Source organism: Sminthopsis crassicaudata, chromosome 4 (assembly GCF_048593235.1).
Source record: "Sminthopsis crassicaudata isolate SCR6 chromosome 4, ASM4859323v1, whole genome shotgun sequence".
NCBI lineage: Eukaryota > Metazoa > Chordata > Mammalia > Dasyuromorphia > Dasyuridae > Sminthopsis > Sminthopsis crassicaudata.
The window spans coordinates 210,815,560-210,837,076 of NC_133620.1; the positions used below are offsets into that span (position 1 = coordinate 210,815,560).

At 33.7% G+C, this 21,517-nt stretch overlaps 1 protein-coding gene across 13 annotated transcripts in view; it reads right to left on the reverse strand.

The window, feature by feature from the left end:
• The window catches only part of KLHL32 (kelch like family member 32), a 290,510-nt gene that overhangs the window by 20,186 nt on the left and 248,807 nt on the right, over positions 1-21,517 (reverse strand). For 7 of the 13 annotated variants that reach the window (XM_074310243.1, XM_074310246.1, XM_074310242.1 and 4 more), the window contains one exon: positions 11,296-12,022. The exons of 2 other annotated variants lie outside the window; for them this stretch is intronic. In XM_074310243.1, the coding sequence (XP_074166344.1) occupies positions 11,296-12,022 (727 nt within the window). Of the gene's footprint in view, positions 1-11,295; positions 12,023-19,273; positions 19,421-21,517 lie in introns of those variants that run through there. 4 more of the 13 variants (XM_074310248.1, XM_074310251.1, XM_074310253.1 and 1 more) reach the window with 4 other exon arrangements.

A 21,517-nucleotide genomic window follows, 5' to 3' on the forward strand; every position in this document is an offset into this window, starting at 1 on the left:
CAGACACTTACAGCTGTGACAAAGACAACAGCAAGTAAATGCTTGTGTTGTAGAAAGCAAGGGGTAGGGAAATGAGAAAAACGACTCTTTGTCCTTTGGTCAAATCTGTGGCCAATTCCTTTTTTTTAAACTGAAAATAACATTTATACTTAATAAACTTACTACACACTTCTTACGAATAAAAGTCTCTTGTTCCCAGTCTGTGGCCAAAAATACCACTGACTCTGCTTCCCCTCAACTCTAGCCAATTTAAAATATATGTGTTATATATATATATATATATATATATATATATATATATATATGTGTGTGTGTGTGTGTGTGTGTGTGTGTGTGTGTGTGTGTGTATGTGTGTATATATATGTGTGTGAATGTATGTATATGTGTGTATGTATGTATATGTGTATACATGGATGTGTATATATGTGTATATATACTATAAATAATTATAACCATCTATAATTACATAACTTAATTAACTATATATGTGTAACTGTACCTATAATTATATATGCAACTATATATATATATATATAAAACTATGACTATATACACATAACTATATACATAACTACATAACTATACATCTAACTATTAAATTATGTACATACAACCATATACATGTAACCATGTAACTACATATATAACTATATATATAAAACTACATAACTATACTTATAACTACATATATATAACTATGTGTAACTATATACATATTAACTATGTAACTATATATAATTATGTACATTATGTAAATATATATTACTATATGTAACTATATATAATTATGTACATTATGTAAATATATATTACTATATACATATAACAATGTAACTTATATGTATATAATTAGTTTATATATATGTAACTATATGACTATATATACTATACATAATTATATATGTAACTATATGTTAAACTATATACATATAACTTTATATACATATCTAATCACACAAATACATGCATATAACTATATATAAATCATACATATAAGTATATCTATAATTACATACATATGACTACATATTATGTATATTCTATATATGTATATACATATTATATATATAACTACACACATATAACTATATATAATTACATTTGTAATGATATACATATAACTATAAGTGTGTAACTACATACACACACACACACACACACACACACACATATATATATATATATATATATATATATATATATATATATATATATGCATAAATAAAAACTAAAAAATCAGCCCTTGTGGAGATGGGACCTGGTCATCATGACTACTTCTTCATTACCGATAGGTACTGGAAACCCAGATAACAAAATTCTCTCTACCAAAGTCAAATGGCTCAACATGAGGAATGAACACCATTTTTTCTATGGAAATTACATTTAAGAAGATGCTGCATCATCATTTGTTTTGTCACTGCACCTTTAATATGACCATGGGCATATTAATTTGCCACTGAAACTTCTCATAGATGCTTTCTTCTCCTACTGGAACTAGTTCTTTAGGAGTCTTGCTTTTCTGTTTGTATTCCTAGTACTTAACACAGTGCTTAGAGTATAATAGAAGCTTTTTAAATTCTTTCATTTACACAGCACTTACCAAAGACAGAACACATTCAATAAATATATATTAGCTCAATACATACATATAAAACAAATCTATAAATTATTTTATATTAGCCAGTCTTTGGCTTAATGTCTCCTTCACATCAGGTGTTTGAGTAAATAACATTAGAACAATTACCAAGGAAAGCCACCGGTTATCCCAGGATGCTTCTTGGAAACAACCTCACACACAAAAAAATGTATTTCCTAGGTACCCAATAAATACTTATTGAATAAAAGGATAAAGGAAAAATAAGGTTTAATGAGGCTAATTTATGCTCAACATACTCCTTTGCATATATAGGATGTCCCAAAAGTTTTATTGCAGTTTTACACTTCAATGACATACACACAACATGCATACACACTACATAGTCATATTATATATTCACATATATCTAAATACATTCAAGATTGTATTTTTTGTTGTTCTTTGTATCCCTTGTTGTTTAACTGCGTCTGATTCTTCATGAACTAATCCATGGGGTTTTCTTGCCAAACATTTTAGAGTAGTTTGGCATTTCTTTCTCTAGTGGATTAAGTGATTTGCCTAGGGTCATGTAATTACTAAATATCTGAGGCTGGTGAGGAACTCAGTTCTTCCTGACTCCTAGTCCAGAGCTCTATCTGCCTAGCCACTTAGCTACCTACAGCCTGCCAAACAGTAAGTCTCAAACACCTGTTAATACTTATTAAATTACATACATAAATAATCATTTAATCAATAAGGTCCTGTAAGCAACAACTTAATACAAAGTCCTACCTTAGGCTTTGCTGAGACAAAGACAAAAAGTTCTTGACAAAGGAAGGAACGTGGTTCTAGATAGGCGATTTCATGATTATGGGGAGCTGCTTGCCCTCCATCCATGGGGATTAGCCACTATTCTTCTCATTACAGTCTAAGAGTTGCGTGGATGACAAGTTGTTAAATAATTTGCACCAAGTCACACAACCATTACAGTAATTGTACTCATTATGCCATGATATTTTTCATGCTCATGTGTAAATACACGGACATACAGAGCCAGTACAAGACCTTTCCCTGACATCTTGGTAGGATACTGGCCAAACCTCCTCTTGCTCCAGGCAACTGTATAAAACTACAGATTAGAAAACTGGAAATCTGCATTGGCAATGGGAGTTTCCTCACTTGTAGTTCTCCACACCAAAGAAATCACATGTTTAATATATTCTATATACGTGTCGGCCTGTCTGTTTTTTTGGTGGAAGTAGGGGAGGAGGAAATTCATGTTATGCATATATGTATATATAAATCTAAGCTTTTCTTCCCTGAATCTCCAGTATTTCCAAAATAACTCAAAATATTCATAGCTGAATCTTCTCTCTATGCCCTAAGCTAAGAAATGAATCTATTTGCATCAGGAAAAGAAATAAGAGCCAAATGTATCCATTATTCACTTCAAGATACTGCTAGCGATAGAAATAGTTCCAGTGAATGTAGGCTACCTGGCATTAGAAATGTACCATACACACAGCATGGTAGAGTAGTAAACATCTCATGTGAATTCTAACATGGTAGAAACAATTTGAATCAAGGACATTTCTGATAGAGCAGCAACTTGCATAGAATCTTCCTCAATTCATGCATTAAATGAAGAATATTATTCCTTGTTTTAACTGTCACACATGAGGAAGCCACATAAATGGATGGGTAATTAATTCACTCACATTCCCCAGAGAGAGTTGCACATCTACAATATATCTAACTGTAAGGAAAAGATTTTTGCATAGGGATATTTGTTTATCTTACCAATGTAGTACATCTCATGTAAACAAATAGGTCAATGACCCAAAGAGTCTCACATGAATATCTGCAACACTGAAGTAAATATGAATGACGTGGGTTTTTCATGAACAAGAAATGATTTACAAACAAGGTTAAAACCTCCCAGTTTTAGTCATCAACAAAAAAGAATCAGGTTTTGTATTGTAGTAGTAATATTTTTATTTAGAGATTCTGAAATGGAAAAAAAAATGGAAATACATAGTGAATCAGAAAAAAAAATCATATGGTACAATCCCTACTATTCTCCCAAACCTATTAATTGTGGTACCCTTGTTATTTAATGCTTTATGCCTCAGTTTCCTTATTTATAAAATGAACTAGAAAAGAAATGGCAAATCACTCCAATATCTTTGCCAAGAAAACCTCAAATGGAGATACAAAAAGTTAGACACGACTCAAACAAGTGAACAACAACAACCAATTTAGCAAGGAAACAGGACTATCTTTTCTCCAGCCTATGTGCAGTTTTCTGCTAGTTTATCAGTTTGTAGCTGCAATCAGAAAAATTAACAGATAAGTTGTTATACAGGTTATACTGTTAAACTGCAATGAGACTTATGGGGGACACCTCCTATATGATGAGCTAATGATTCATTTTCATAAAAGGTATTTTTCAGCAATCGCTGTAATGTTCCCCACAGCAGAGATCACATTTTGTAAAATATGAAAAGATGTGCAATGCAGAAAAAAAAAATCTGAATCATTTTGATCTATTCTACACTTACTTTACTTCAATATTTTCATTTCAGTTCTAAATGGTATGCAGCTCATTTGTGAATTGGGTCATGGTGTCAAATGCTGTTGGCACGAGAAAAATTTGACTACCTCTAACATTTTAAATTATCTGCTAATGGCTATCTCCACAGAACTTAGTACTGAAGAGTTCCTCTGAGCTTTTCTCACTTTTAAAAAATATTGACAAATTTCAAAAGTGTCTTGACCTCCAATGAAGAAAGTAAAGACTAAAATTCCCGCTTAAGTTTCCAATAAAGCCTTTGCTACCAAACAGAACAACAGAAACCCTTTGTGGGAAATAAGCCAAAGTTCTCATATCTGCTGTGTTCCAACGTCTGCCAAATCTCAAAAGGATGCCAATGTTCCAGTCCCTCATCAATTAGCTGAAACGCTTTGGTGAGCTGGTAGAGGATTTAAGAATTGGTTTTAAAAAACCTTTATCACCTTCCAGAAATGGGGATTTCATATTTAAGATCTGTGACATGCAATTCAAATAATGCATTTTTAAAAGTTCTCAAAAAATCTAGTTTATTCTACCATTGAGTAGCTAAATTTACAATATATTTATTACATGTAAGAATATGGCAAGATTAAGGTATTATAGGTGTCACTGTTGATCCCTCCCCCTTTTTCCAATTGCAGCTCTGCTGCTGCCCCCCCAAAAGTAGAGGTTTTTGTTTTTTGTTTTTTTTTTTCCTCAAGAACACAGCAGGGCAGAAGGAGACCTGAGAAAATTGATTGTCTTCATTAACAATGATTAAAGTAGGCAGCCCTTGTTAATGCAAGAAAAGAACAAAATAGACTTACTGAATGGAACAGGATAGAGAAAAGAAAGATCAAACTTTTCTCTCTCTCTCTCTCTCTCTCTCTCTCTCTCTCTCTCTCTCTCTCTCTCTCTCTCTCTCTCTCTCTCTCTTTAATAGCAAATAACAGCACTATGTTGCAATAAGGAAAACCACTAATTTTTCTAGGGATAGAAATGTGCTTTCACCAGCATTGGGAGATTCTTCCAGGGAATTTTTATCAATGTAAATCAACATTTTCTCCTCAATTTGCAGTCTCAGAGTATTGATTGGGGTTTGGCGATATTAACTGACTTATCCATAGTAGTACTACCAGTATGTGTCAGAGGAGGACCTTGAACACAAGTCTTTTTGGCACTAAAGCCATGTCTCTGTCCATTATAGCACAGAAAGTCAAACTCAAACACAAATAGATCCCTTCTGGCTGCACATTGGTTTAGAAAAATACAAATTAACATTATTCCTTTTCTATTCTATTTCTAATTATTTTGTTAAACATTTTCCAGTTACATTTCATTTTGTTAGGGCATTACTTCCCTAAAGGCCTCAAGTTTGATACCTATGTAATCATACTACATAATTATTCCAATTGGTTGGTTTTATAGATCTACTATGATAGGATCAGAATAGATCCCATGCTAGGGCATTCCTTTAAAGTTACAACACTTGAGTAATATGGAAATGGTGTGAACATATATAACCTATATCAAATTGCTTACCATCATAGAAAGGGAGGAGGGAAGAGAAAAAAACTTTTGAACTCAACATTTTATTTAAAAAAAAGAATGTTACAATTTTTCTTTACAAGTAAATTGGAAAAAAATAAAAAAATATTTAAAAAGTATGCCACTTAAAGAAAATTATAAGGACTTGAACAGCTTATAATGTTTAGGGTTGTTAAAGAGTCCAATGGGAAAGAAATAAAAAGTATTCTTGAGCATCCAAACGTGGGCAATTTTATTCAAGAGGTTGACACAGTGATGATATCTGAAATTAAATGAATCCAAAAAAAGGATAAAATTTGGTAGAAAATGTAAATTACAGTAATTCACTGGTTGCTTTGTCATTTCCACCACCCTCTGGCAAGTAGAGATTTATTCCCAATCTTATTTAATACTTATTTTCAATCTGTTTTTTTTTAAACATGTCTATAAGATATATATCTCTTGAAACACATCTCCAACATACATTTTAAATAATAGACTAGCATAGTTCAGTGGATGAAGCTTTTATTAAAATATATGTATGTATTTATGTTCATTGGTATATGTAACTTCTCAGAAGAGAAGCTGACACTTCTGTTTCATTTATCTTCCTTTTCTTTTTTAGTTTGCTAATTAATCTAAATTTCATCTTTTAATTTATCTAACCCATGGCTCTTCTGAATTGGCTCTATTCAGTGACACTAAAGATAAATCCAAGAATTGATGCAATTATCCAGATACTGTAGCCCAACTCCTACATTATCCAAAAAACTTTATCTTATCTTCCTTAGGATAAAATAACAAGAAATATGCCAACTGCTAGGGGGCCTATAGAATTTCCTAACAATTAATAGTGTTTAAAAAAAGAGTAGAGGGGGGTGTGTGTGTATGTGTGTATGTGTGTGTGAGAAAATTATTGAGTGAGGCATTGGAACCCCCTTCCCAAGAGGCCTTAAAATAGATTGTTTTGGTGTTTTCCTGATTAAATGAAGAGAAATCAAGTATAAAACCTCTCAAAGTAACTTACATCCTTCGAGTCGGAACTAGTCGTCCAGGACAAAGCCAAATGGAAAAGCATAATCAGTTCCATTAAAAATAACAAAACAATAAAGAGATTCAGTTTCCTAAATATATGGCAACTGAAATGAGTATTTGAAGTTACATAATCTTTAAGAGTACCACCATTTCCTAAATTACAACCATAGGGAATTAAATGTCACACTAGTATCCCAAAAGAGTTATTATTTCCCCAAAGTCAGATAAAGGAAATAGAACCTAAGAAGTCATTTCCCTTCTTTAGGTATAGAATGGAAAATCTGCCCCTCCTAAAACAGTGTCAATGCCGGGATTTTTAAGTATCACCACGAAGCAAAGGGAAGACTTTCCAGGATGAAGCAATAAAGGTATGGCAGATCTGTGTCTTGGCTCCTATACTGTCTGTGTGAATACTGAAGGGGGAAAATGGATTTCCCAGAAAGTGAATCAGTTGTGCCATCTCTCATGAAAGTCACATATTCAAAGGCAGGCTAAGCATGGATTCTATAGACAAGGATAGATGTTTGTCTCAGACTCCTCAAACAGTCTGGTTGAGACCTTTTAAAAAAACAAATTGATGTAATAAAAATTGGATTATAAAGCAAATATAATTTAAAATTTTTTTTGAAGTTCACAGACCAGGTTAAGAATACCTACTATAGATTTTTCTATCTATAACTTTCACACTGGTGTCATATTCTTTTATCTATTAAATCTGAAACTACAAAGGAAGAAAAGTGATCCAGAAATTCCCTTTTCAAATGCCAGGGTCTTTAGGTACAGATTCCAAATTGCCATGTTTTCCAGAACCATATGACTGATGATATTTCCTTTAAAACTTATTTTCCAGTTTTAAGAGTATCTGAAAATACTCTTAAATTTTAAGAGTATTTAAAAAACACTCTTTTTTGAAAAAAAAAGAGGTGTCCTATCAATGCTTGAGAAATGTTTAATGTAGTAGCTAAGGCTCCAAACCCACCAACAGGGGATTGTACTTTGTATGAGAAAGTGCTGGGATTTAAGAATTATCTTTAGGAAATATGAATACCACAAAATTTGGAAAAAATCACATGGTTTAAATTCAGAGCAATAAAAGTAGTTGGCTAAAAAGGTAAAGGCTAGTAACAATGTCAATCTTGCTTCTCTGGTTTTTATACTGTATGTGAGAGCTGCTGTAGGAGGGAGCCAGATAACCTGGTGGAGAAAGAACTACTTTCAGAGTCCAGAAGACAGTTGGAATCATTTTTCTCATTTGTAAAATGGGAATCCTACCTTACATGACTGTTTTAAGTACCAAATAAAAGAGAACAAATTGTAAAGTACTATGTAAATGCTAACTTGTTATTGCACATATGGATATATAGAGTAAATAATTTCATTTATTTAGTTTGTCTTAAAAATAAACATTAAAAATTACTAGTATAGTTTACTGAATTTCAGGGTTGGAAGAGGTTTCATTGCTCCCCATATTTGGATTGGATAAAGTTACCAATCTCTTCCATGACATCCCATTTGTCAGTCTCTGAAAATCAGAGGATTTCCAGTGATGAGAAGGCAAACCACCTTTTGAGGTACTCCATTTCAGTGGAAATAATAGAAATTAGTAGGTAGTTTTTCATTTACATTTAGCTATAACTCTAAGTCTCTTTAAAGTAAGCCTACTTACTCCAAATTCTGTCTTCTGAAACTAAGCAGAAAAAAAATCCGTATTTCCTCTGAAAACCCTTTAAATAAAACACAGAATGTCTGTTGGCAATAACCTGAAACAATAGCAATTGAGAACACTTCTAGTGAAAAAACAAATATCCACATATTCCCTCTCCATCTTCAATTATCTATGGTATATATGACACAACTCAATAGGACCATAGATCTGAAGCCAAAAGGAATCTTAGCCAATCATCCCATTCAATTTACAGAGGAGACTAAGGCCCTGGGCAGTTAAAAGTTCAACACAGGTGAGGTGGGATTTGGCTTAGGTCCTCTGACTCTAGAACTAGCACTTTTTCCCACTCTAATACAACTTTAATAGTCTCATTCTCATTGCCCCTTCCTGGCAGAAACACTCAAGGACAGGAGATCACTAATTATAATCAGATTATTTATTTCCACTAGATTTTATTCTACTCATTACTGCTTCTCCTGTCCAAAAAGCCCACACCAATCTCCCTAGATTTTTCTTAGCCTCTTTCCCCTTTAATCTTCAACAAGCATTCTACTATGAAATTCATTTTTTCTTTCCCTGTCAGAAATAAACATCTCAACTTTGGACACACTGCCCAACATCCTTCTATATGTAACTTGTTACATCTGAAATAGAGTCATATAGTCCTATTGCTTGTAATGGCTTTGGTCATGGAAAGCTAAGAAAGTACTAGACGTAGAATCAGGAAAGAATATGTTTGAATCCTGCCATCGATAGTTAGCTATTTGAATCTGGACCCATAAGCAAGTCTGTCATGAAATTAGGAGGAGATAATAGATAGGGGTTTACTCTGCAAACCTTAGGACATAATATAGAAATGCTAGCTTATAGTGATGATGATGACAGTGACAAAGTCGATGACAATGATGGGAAACCTGAGAGATCTCCTAAAAGAAGATTTTATTCCATGGTGTTGCTTGAAACTGAGGGCTCCTCAAATACTGCCAAAAGTTTAACTGGACAAATGGAGTACAGAATGTGCTAATGACACTTTAAGAGGTAATGCTTTGCTTCTTTCTCCACAAGATGTGAACAGCCATGTAGAACTGATGGTGACTGTCCAGCAGAAATCAAGAAAGCACTTATTAGGAGGCTGTTAAGTACCCACTATTTGCAATAACAGAACTCCTAATTTTAGAATGGCTCATGGTTAGACTTTGTTGACCAAGAGGCAAAGTTTGTATGTAACAGTTACACAATACAAATATGTTAACCTGAAATAAAAGGCAAGTAGACTTGGAAGTACAGCCTGAGCCCTAGTACTAACTTATTTTGCAATTCTAAGTCAACTGCTCAATTTGACTTATCTTTGTTTATCTAATTTTCATAGTTAGGAGATGGTCTACACAATTCCATCCAAATTCTAATGCTTTTGCAATTGACATCACCCTGGAAGACTAATTCAATTATTTCCATTAAGGAGAACAAAATAGACCTCATCCAACAATTAGATTCAACTTTTCATGTTTGGGGTTTGAACTATTTGAAGTGACACAATCGCTAAGATTATCATTGATTGCCATGTCACCCTAAACAAATACGATAAGAAAATAGATCCAGCCTATCTTTCCAAATTAATTACACAATTATCTCTAACACTCCCTGTTATATGCACTGCATTGAATCCAAACTAATTTCTCACTGTACCCTATATGTAGAATTCGATTTCTCACCTCTGTGACTTTGCAGACACTCTCTCCTATGCCTGGAATTCTCTTGTCTACACCTCTGCCTCTTGGAATTTCTTTTTCTTTCTTTCTTTCTTTCTTTTTTTTTTTTTTTTTTTTACATTTTTTAACCTCTTGTAATTTCTTGCTGCCTTTAAGAGTCAGTTCAAATTTTACAAAATCTTTCCTAATTTCGCTAGTTGTTAAGGTCTATTTATTTTCCATATATCCTTTCCTTACTTACATATGGTGCAGAGGATACAGCACTAGCCCTGGAGGCAGGAAGGAGGACCCAAGTTCAAAATCAGCCCCAAATACTTACTGTGTGTCCCTGGGCAAGTAACTTAATCCTGTCTGCCTTGGTTTCCTCACCTGTAAAGTGAGCTTAAGAAGGAAATGGAAAACTATTCCAGGATCTTTGCCAAGAAAACCCCAAATGGAGTCACAAAGAGTTGGATATAACTAAGAACTCAACAATAACTACAAAAAATGTTTTATCCTTCCCTGCTAGACTAGAATGTAATAATAACAGAAGCCATTTTCCCCTGATATGTATATTTTCAGTACCTACAACAATGCTTGGAATATGGTTATAAATGTTTCTTGATTGATGAAATTCATGGATTGACATGAAGAAAATGCAAAATAAATCAAAATTATTACTACTATTATCATTATTATTACTATAACAAGAGGAAGAAATAGAGTATTAAGGAGTGTTGCCTTCTCTCAAATACACTGAATAGAATGGATAAGCTAATGCAACAGATAATCTGAAAACTTCAATGTCTTCTACCACACATTACACACATTACCACAACTGTGGGTAACAACTTAAATGTCTGAGGCTTTTCTTTTTTCTTTTTTAGTTTATGGTGATAGTTGATTCTAAGGAGCTATGAGAGGGCCATCAAATAGAGAGCAGCAGAAGAAAAGGGAAAAGGACCTTGACAAATCTCAAAATGCATAACAGATCCCCAAATAAGCCAGAGTGGACTGAATTACTTTCTTTAAACAGAAAAAGGTTTGGAAAGAGAAAAAAAAATGGATCTTTTAGGAAGTCACTGCCCAACTCTTATCTTAGCAATTCATAGAAAGTTTAAATTAATATCAGCATATTAATCAGTGTTCTGATTTAAGAAATACCTATCAAAAATTAGATAACTTTGTGGTACAAAGCTTCTAGCTAAGGGCATGTGTGTGTTTAATACATCCAATTATATGATGTGTCTACCTGATATCCAAAGGAGACCATCCGCCACATATCCTGCATGACATGAAAGGGACCGGTCAAAGGACTGCACAAAAGTCCATTTGTTCTTCTTGGGACAGTATCGCTCCACCGTGGGCAGAACTTGCCGCAGTTCGTTCCGGCCTCCTACAGCGTACAGATACTCATCCATCGCGCCCAGCACAAAATGTTCCCGACAATTTTTCATGGGTGCAATCTCGGCCCAAGAGTTACTGCGGGGATCATAGCGACAGGCGGTCCGCACCGCACATGTCCGACCCGTAGGATGCTCCACTTCTCCACCTGCTACAAAGAGGAAATCCCCCATGACGGCGACACAATGGTGGCTCCTGCCCACAGGCATTGGCTCCAGTTCGCTCCAGTTGGCTATGGCTGCTATCAGAGCATTGTCTTGGTCAACCGGATTGAAGTAGCGGAGTTCTTTGACTTTGCAAACCTCCCGCTTTTTCCCACCAATGATGTAGAGCGTGTCTGACTGGAAGCGGGGCCTGGTCCTGCGCGTCTGCCACACTGGCTGGGCGTAGATGCTCTGGTGGTACTCCAAGGCCTCGTTGACTAGCGCCGTGGCTGTCTCGCTGGCTTGGACCAGAGGGTGAGACAGGGCAACTGTATGAAGGGTGTCCACATCCATTAAACCAAAACGGATGTACTGGAGGAGCTCATCCATGTACTGGTAATGGCAGTTGTGTTCCAACCACCTCACTGCTAGCTGAAAGAGAGGGGGAGGGATTCAAAAAAGGAGGAAAAAAAGAAGAAATGGCATATAGATAGATAGTCAAATCATACTGAATTCTAATTCTTCAACACAGAAATTAAATATTTGACCTAAACAGCACCCAGATCTTTAGGGTGGGCTGTTTTAACCATAACAAAAATAGTTGATAAAGGGACAGAAACATTTTAACTTTTTAATTTTTTTATTTTAACTTTATTTTTAAATTTTTATTTATTTTAACTTTATTTCATTTTAACTTTATTTATACACACACTCAAATCATTAGTGATTAAATAAAGGCATTTTCCATTTAAGAGAGAGGGAAAAGAGTTTGTCCAGATGAAAATACATGTTATATTCTCAGGTGCTAACCATGTGGGGAGTGGGGAGGAAGAGTGCATATATGGCACTACAGGAAACATGAGCGGTTAGTAGTATCATTATATTTCAAATAATATATAACAACTCATGAGTCAAAGTGCTCTATCGATACAAGAAATATAGAACAATATATGATCATCTATGACCACAGGGCATACTTGAGGGAAAATCAATATGACACTAGTAGAATGATTTAAAAGGGGAAAAAAGGCTTTTTCTCCACCCCTTTTCTAGGTATACCAGACAGGAAGAAAGAAGAAAAAGAAAAAGATTAAAATATATTTGTTTTGAGTTAAGGAAGGAAGGGTCATGAATTTATTTTTTATCTTAAGAAATAGGTTCTTAATACATGTAGAATTTTGGAAATGTATGTGTAAGACCTTCATATAAATTCTTCTCAAAGGATATTATCTTCTCATTTGGCTTAAATATCAACCTGCAATTTTAATCTCTTCTTATCATTGTCTAGTCTTCCTTTTACAAAAGAAATTCCTGAAAACAAAAGCAGGCCCATAATTGAATCTTCGAATCATCAAATCTTAGTGATTGAAAGAGCCTGGGACATAAAAGGTAAGCAAATACAGAACAGGAAAGAGATAGGGGGGAAATAAAAGCATGAACAATTTTAAAAAAGAAAAAGCTCCATTTAAAATTATCTGACGTACTTTAATTTCTGAAATATGGTACCCAAATTTGGCAGGATATACCAACAAATACATGTAATAGTAAATGCATAAAAGATGATAAAACATAGTTGATCCATGGAGATACTTATGTCATTCTCACCAACTGGTTTGCTAAACTGAAATAAAATCACATCTGAACAAAGAAAAAGATTTGAAATAACATTATGGGGCTAAATGTTAGCAATGATACAATAGTTAGACTGCTTTTGTGGATAATAAAACAGAACTGTTTCCTAATTTGAGGATCTGTCATCCTCAGGCAGGTCACTGGTGCAATGTTGCCAACTCTAGGAGAAATTTTCTGAACTCTCAGGAACAAACCAGCTAATCAATCACTCTCTCTGTTCAGGTGCTTCTAAATTTTGGACTTATTTGGGATTGGGGTTTCTTCATGTTTCTTTATGAAGTATTTAGAAAAGAAAAGAGAGATGGGATATTATTCATATTTCCTCAAAATTTATAGATGTACTCACAGGTTATTACTCATATTTTTGTATCCTATAGTCTTAAAATTTCCAAGAATCAAAAGGATTCAAATAAAACAAGATACTTATCTGAAGAAAAAATAATTTGCTTTAATGTGGCAGCACCTATATTCATACACAGATATGACTGATGACAAAAGACATAGTTAAGTTGGTCAATCCCTCTCCATTAGACTGGGATAAGTATCCACAATCAACTTCTTACATCTCTAGCCACTTTAATATGTTCCAAGTGACTTGTGTTCCAACCATTTTATTGAAAAGATATTTCTATGGTTCATTTTTCATTTCAAATTGTATGGCTCGTGCATACCCTTTGATCCAGCAGTGCTACTACTGGGCATTTATCCCAAAGAAATACTAAAGAAGGGAAAGGGACCTGTATGTGCCAAAATTTTTGTGGCAGCCCTTTTTGTAGTGGCTAGAAACTGGAAAATGAATGGATGCCCATCAATTGGAGAATGGTTGGGTAAATTATGGCATATGAATGTTATGGAATAGTATTGCTCTATAAGAAATGACCAGCAGGACAAATACAGAGAGGCTTGGAGAGACTTACATGAACTGATGCTGAGTGAAACGAGCAGAACTAGGAGATCATTATACACTTCAACAATGATAATGTATTAAAGAAGATCCAACTCACTTCCAGTTGATCAATGATGGACAGAAATAATTACACCCAGAGAAGGAACACTGGGAAGTGAATGTAAATTGTTAGAACTACTGTCTATCTACCCAGGTTACTTACACCTTCGGAATCTAATATTTAATGTGCAACAAGAAAATGGGATTTACACACATATATTGTATCTAGGTTATATTGTAACACATGTAAAATGTATGGGATTGCCTGTCATCTAGGGGAGGGAGTAGAGAGAGGGGGGGATAATTTGGAAAAATGAATACAAGGGATAATGTTATAAAAAAAAAACCTTACTCATGCATATATACTGTCAAAAAACTTATAAATAATAATAAAAAAAACAACGATACTGTATGAGGATATATTCTGATGGAAGTGGATATCTTCAACATAGAGAAGATCTAATCCAGTTCCAATTGATCAATGATGGACAGAATCAGCTACAGCCAGAGAAGGAACACTGGGAAATGAGTGTAAACTGTTAGCATTATTTTTGTTTTTCTCCCCAGATTATTTTTACCTTCTGAATCCAATTCTTCCTTTGCAACAACAACAACAACAAAATTCGGTTCTGCACACATATATTGTATCTAGGATATACTATTTAATATGTATGGGAATGCCTGCCATCTAGGGGAGGGGGTGGAGGGAAGGAGGGGAAAAATTCGGAACAGAAGGAGTACAAGGGATAATGTTGTAAAATATTACCTATACATATATACTGTCAAAAAATGTTATAATTATAAAATTAATTTAAAAATTAATTAAAAAAAACAAATTGTATGGCTCATTTTTTTTACTTCTATGGGTTCTAGGATGTTTTCATTTTCTTAAGTGCAACCCATACACAATAGGTATGATTTTTAATTTTGTCTACATCTTTTTCTGTGATTTTTTTATTTGATTTGATTTTGTCTGATTTTTAAAAAATCAGATCATTTCTACCTTGTTCTGGTAATTCCTCAATATTCTAAGAGTTTGTACCTTTTACTGAGATGTTACAGAGATGAGCAAAAAAGGAAGCATCAGAGGACTAGTACCTCTCTGGGCTTTTTTTTTTTTTTTTTTAAACCAGTGATGTATATCTAATTATTATTTCTCCTCATTAATCCATTATTTCTGCTTCTTAATTTTCTTACCCATATATTAGGAGGGTTTTATTTTATCTTTCTAGTAAGATGCAATATGAAAAAGACAGAAAACTTAACAATTCTCAGTTTCTAAGGATATCTCTGTGGAAAGATGAATCCTAAATCTATACATTTTGATCTGACTTCCTTGTTCAACTACAGATGTGTATTTACAACTTCCTACAAGGCATTTCATCTTTTCTGTCCCACTATAATCTGAAATTCAATATATAAGAAAAACAAAACAAGACTCATAAACTTTTCCCCAAACCTGTTCTCGTTTCTGAGTTTTCTAATACACTTCTCTCTACCTCATCTCTCAATAATTCAAGACCTACTGATAACTTTATAGTATCTTGTACATCTTTTCCCTTCTCTGTCCTTACCAGCTCCACCCAAATACAAATCTTCATTATCACCAATGTGGGTATAGTAATTGCCTCCTAGCTGATCTTAGCCCCTCCTCTTATTTCCCCTCTGGCTCTTTTCACACACTGTAGCCAGTCTAGAGATCTATTTATACAGAACTCTACTCAAATTTCTCCCAAGGCTCTTTTAATTACCTTCCTTCTAAAATGTAAATATCTTTACCTGGTATGTCAGACCTTCCATATCTGGCAGCACCCAACTTTTGTGATCTTGCCTCACTTTGTATTCTACTCCAGACTCCATCCAAAAACAGACAAACTCAGTCAAACATACCCAATACTTTTCTCTCTTCCTGTTTTTACTCATGCTATTCCTTTTCCCTGAAATGTATCCCCTTTCCTTGCCTACTCAATTCCCAACAGCCTTTTAAAGCTCAATCAAATGTCACTTCTCCATGAAGCTTTCCCAAACTCACAAAGCATTTTATTTGCTTTCTTTTGCATTTACCATTTTTTTGTGTTGCATCCACCTGTATCTCTCTTACCTTAAACACAGAACTTAAACACTTTGTTAACTGAAAAGTTAATAGTACATAACTGTACTTAGCAATACTTAATAAAAGTACTTAACTGAAAAGTTTTAATGGAATACCATTACTATTCTATTTCTGGTTTGCTTTTTTATAATCTCTAGAGTATAACTATCACTACTGTTATTTTTTTTCCATAGAATAACAATTGTATATTATTTTTCACCTCAGACATTGTCTGCATTTTCTCAGATGAATTTTGTCTCATTCCTTTCCAATATTTTTGACTTCTCTCTGACCTCACATAATTTTTAGCTTTTATCTTTTATTGAAACCTTTAGGCCACCCAAGTCATTTTTACTTGTTAAGCTCATGCTTCCCCTTAAATTCAAGTGAATGCTAATTAAAACTAACTACTTTAACATCTGTCTCAGACCCCTTCTCACCTAGATATACATTTATAGACTTTAGCCCACAGTCCATTCAGAAGGCTGTGTTCACATTACAGATAATGAGCCAGGTTCTTCCAGTGGGATTCAATTAGATACTTTGGGAAACTGCATTAACTCTTTGAAGTCACCAAGATAAATCTGATCAATTACTATTTTAGTGGAATAAATGCAACTTTTAGCAGGATACATATTCTGAAGGTTAAAAAAAAAATCTCATGAAGACTAAGTAGGATCTTTAGTAACTTAGGACACCTCGCTACATTTATCTTCATGTGCCACATTTTTGATCTGGGGATTCTGAATCTTTTCCTTGACCCATGATTGACTTGGGTACTTTTAACTATGTTATTTAAAAGCTCTGCTTAATTTCATTTTTGCAAAGGCCAAAAAAAAAAAAAAAACCAAACCCTTTTTTACAAAATATAATCTTTTCTCTTTCAAACACACCTATGACAGAAGTACAAAATTTTGAAATTAGAGAAATAGTACTATAATTATTTGCTTCTCTAAATTCCATAAAGATAGACCAGAAGGGAGTTTCCATCCTGCTTCAGACACTTGCTGTGACATTCAACAAGTCACTTATCCTGCATTAACCTTAGTTTTTGCATCTGTAAAATGGGATGCTAATAGTAATCTGGAGAATTTATGTAAAAAAGTTCTTTGCAAATCTTAAAAGTGTCATATATGAGCTATAATTACCATCACTATTTTTTTTATCATCATTCAAAACAGAGATATCAAAATTATCCATACACTGGTGCTCACAGAAAATATAAACTATGTGCATAATTTAATAAAAAGAAGAAAGTATCCTAGAATCCATACAAGATGACTGAAGTATAAAAAAAAGAAAAAGAAAATCTAAGAACTCAAGGACACCAACTACTAGAGGAAAAACTCCCTAGTAGACAAAAACTTATGGGAAAACTGAAAAGCAGACTGGCAAAAATTAGATGAACATCACACATCATAAACTTTAATACATTCCAAATGGGTATATTAACCTATATATGAGAGGACATATTATAAACAAATTAGAGGAGAAGGGAAGGAGATATCTTTTTACAGCTATGTAGGAAAAGGAACCTTGAACAAACAAGGCATAGAGATGATAATAAATGAACAACTTTGATCATATACAATTAAAAGTTTTGACAGATACAGTTAGAAAGACAAGAGAAAAATTTTATAATAAATTTATCTGATAAAGATATGAGTATAAAATAGAAACAAAAATAAGAATAAAAACCAGTCTCCAACAAAGATTGTAAAATATGAACAAGCAAGCAGTCCTCAAAAAAATAAATGCACAATATTAACAATCAGATAAAAAATATACTCCAAATTGAAACAACATTGAGGTTCTACTTTATTCTCATCAGACTGGCAGAGATGATAAAAGGAAAATTACAATTTTTGGAAGGGCTATTGGAGGTCAAGCACACTAATAATGCCCTCTCTGGAGTTATGAATTGTACCAAAAATTAAAAAACTATCTTATGATGCTTTAAATTGCATGTCAATCAACTGCCCAATTAAATGACTGGTTATTGTCATAAGTCAGTGGTCTTGCATTATAGTCTTACCATAGATTCCTCACAGGTTATAATTCTTTCTGAATTGTCTCCTCTTATTAAAACATAAGCTTCTTGAGAATAGGGACTGTCTTGATTTTTGCATTTCTATCCGAGGATTTAGCACAATGTTCTAGCATATAACAATAAATTTTTCATTCTATCACACCACTTAAATTAGCAATACTTCAACTGGACACATACTGAAAAGAAGTGAAAGATAAGACATAGAAGAAAATACACATAGAAACACAACTGCACTTTTTATAGTAAAGAAACAAAAGTGAGTAGTCATCAGATAATGGCTAAACAAATTTAATGCATTAATATAATAAAATATTATTGTACCATATGATGAAAGGTGCAAATTTGGAGAACATGGGCAGAATAGTATGAACTGAACCTAAATGAAATGAATAGAACTAGGGGAATAATATATAAATGACAACAATATAAAAAGAAATAACATTGAAGACATTAAGAACTTAGTAATGCAATGCCCGATCATGATTTCAAATGGCTGAAAATGAAGCACACTACCTTTTTGGTAAACAGATGAAAAGTACAGAATGACATATTTTCAGATGCAGCTAATATGTTGATTTTTTTTTTTTGACTATGCTTATTACATCTCTTTGAGATGGATGGGGTTATCTGGGGAAAGTTGGAGGATAGTGAGCATGATATGAAAATAGTGAAAGAAAAGAGCTTAAAGAAATATTAAAAACACATCAAAGAGAGCAGAAGGTCCCCCTGCTTTCTCTTTCCAGTGCCATACTTCCATTGGCAATGATTCTCCTTAAGCACATTTCTAAATCTCTTACTCAATAAATTCCTATAGTTCCCTATTCCTTCAAGGTTAAAAATAAGTATGTAGGCTTTTAAAACCCTTTACATCCAGGCTTCAGACTATTTTGTCAGACTTATTACATTTAATTCCCCTTTCTTCATTGTAAAATCCGGATAAACTGGCTTCCTTCTCTTCCTTACCTGGCCTTCCATCTTCATACTTCATACTTTTATACTGACTATCATACCTACAATATATTCCCTTCTCACCTCTTATCACTCTAGAATCTTTTCAAGATAGAGCTGAAATATTACTACTGTGTGGTATGGCAACCCCCAACTCAAAATGACTACTCAGAGATTTCTCAAAGTGAAGAACAGAAGATTCTAATAAAGCTTCTGTTCTTTACTTTGAGAAAAGTGGCAGTATGCTCACTGAGTTCTCCAGAGATTTCACAGAAGTAAAGGGAGATTATATAGTCATAAACCACAGGAATCCATGACCTTTCCCTCTCCTTATCCAGTTAATTTTCACTATTTGCTCAATGCTTGCCTAAGTGGAAGTAGCACAGGCTTGCTAAATTCTAGTCAGTTAGATATAGTTGACTTATTACAGGTGTGTTTGCCTAAATTTAAGGTGGCCAGTTTGTTTACAAATGCTTATGAGCACTCTATTGTAAGGTTTATACAAAGAATTTAATTTCCCCAAACCTAAATAAACTAAAATTTAGATTATAAACTAATCTACCTAAATTAAGGATTTTATGAGAAACCACATAATCCCTCACAATAAAGAGATTGAGGTATTTATAGGTAAGTAATCTATTAAACCAGAGGGGTTAAAAGATTTCTAGAATAACCAAGGAGACTTAATTTACCTTAGGCTTCCTCAATCAACAATTAGAGATAGTTAGTTTGGAAACTTCTTGAATATCTTCAGGCCATTAAATAATTAGGTTCTTCTCTAAGTAGTTAAAATAAGGGTCAAAGTTTATCTCAGGTGTTTCTGCTAGAAGAGCAATTCTTTGTTCTTCTTCCCAGAGCCTTGGTGATTTAGGTGCTGAGTCTTGAATTGCCCAGTTATTATTCTGAGAAGACCTCAGTTTCCCTTTTCACTCACTACTTTCTATATAAACTTTGTGCTTATCCCTACTATAGGCACCCTCTTTGTGACCTTATATTGTTTTTATATATATTTATTCTGTATTTCTATGAGTAGCTAGATGGCTCAAGGAACTAATTTCAAATTTATCCTCAGGACACCAGTTCTGTGTCCCTTGAAAAAAATCATATTATTCTGTTTGCCTCAGTTTCCTCATATGTAAAATAAACTGGAGAAGGAAATGGCAAACCATCCAATTATCTCTGCCGTGAAAACCTCAAATGGAGTTATAAAACATAAGCTTACTCAATAGACATTTTATTTATATTCCCAGTGCCTGACAAATAGCAGATGTTTAAGTGATTAATCTTAGATAAGACTCCAAAACCTCCATCACAGATTATTTCCCTATCTCCGATTAAAACATTTTCTTTTATTTTCATCTCAAAAGTGATTCCTTCTATCTAGTCAAATACCAGAGTCTTCAAGGAACTAAAGCTTTGTATCTTCCAAAAGGAAGTGGAGATGTACATGCTAGGCCTGAGTGGACAGTAACATTACCATCAACTGCAAGTCTTTTATTAAGTACTATCAGGTGCCAGCCATTGGGAATACAAGTATATGGAGTGGAATCATCTCTATTCCCAAGAAACTTGCACTTAATGGGAGAGACAAATAAATATCTATGTGGCATTAATATAAAATGAATACACATATGTATATGCATATGCAGTGTAGTTCTATACAAATTAGTTGTAAAAGGGGCTATTAGCCAACATCTCTTGAAAGACATTACCACAAAAAAAATTTACTTGTCACATAGAAAAATAAAGAAATGATTAATGGATAATCTGTTGGTCTTCATCCAATGTTGAGCCATACTTAAGGGTGCTGTTGGATGGAATACAGAGAAATTCACGGATTCGATTATGTATTTGAAATACCTCTCCAACCATATGATCCTCACTAGATGATTTCAAAACTCTTGTTTTGTATACTTTGTACTAGTTCTATCTGTTATTCCTTAACTTTCCCTGATTTCACCTCGCAATCAAAAAACACCTACTAGGTACCAGCTACTTTGCAAGAAACTGGGATATGAGAACAAAGAATGCATCATTCTCTGTTCTTAAGGAGCTTGAATTTTTTTTCTCTAAAATAAATCATTATAAATCCTACAACCCAGCATCTTATGCCTTATTTTTTTCTCCCTCCTTATGATTTATCTTTGTGGTCCTCTCCAAACTGCCTTTCACTTTATCGTTTCTGGAAACATACAGACTATAATAATCTGACATGGAAGCAAAGAATGAATGAGAGGATTATGTTTTCAATTTTATATA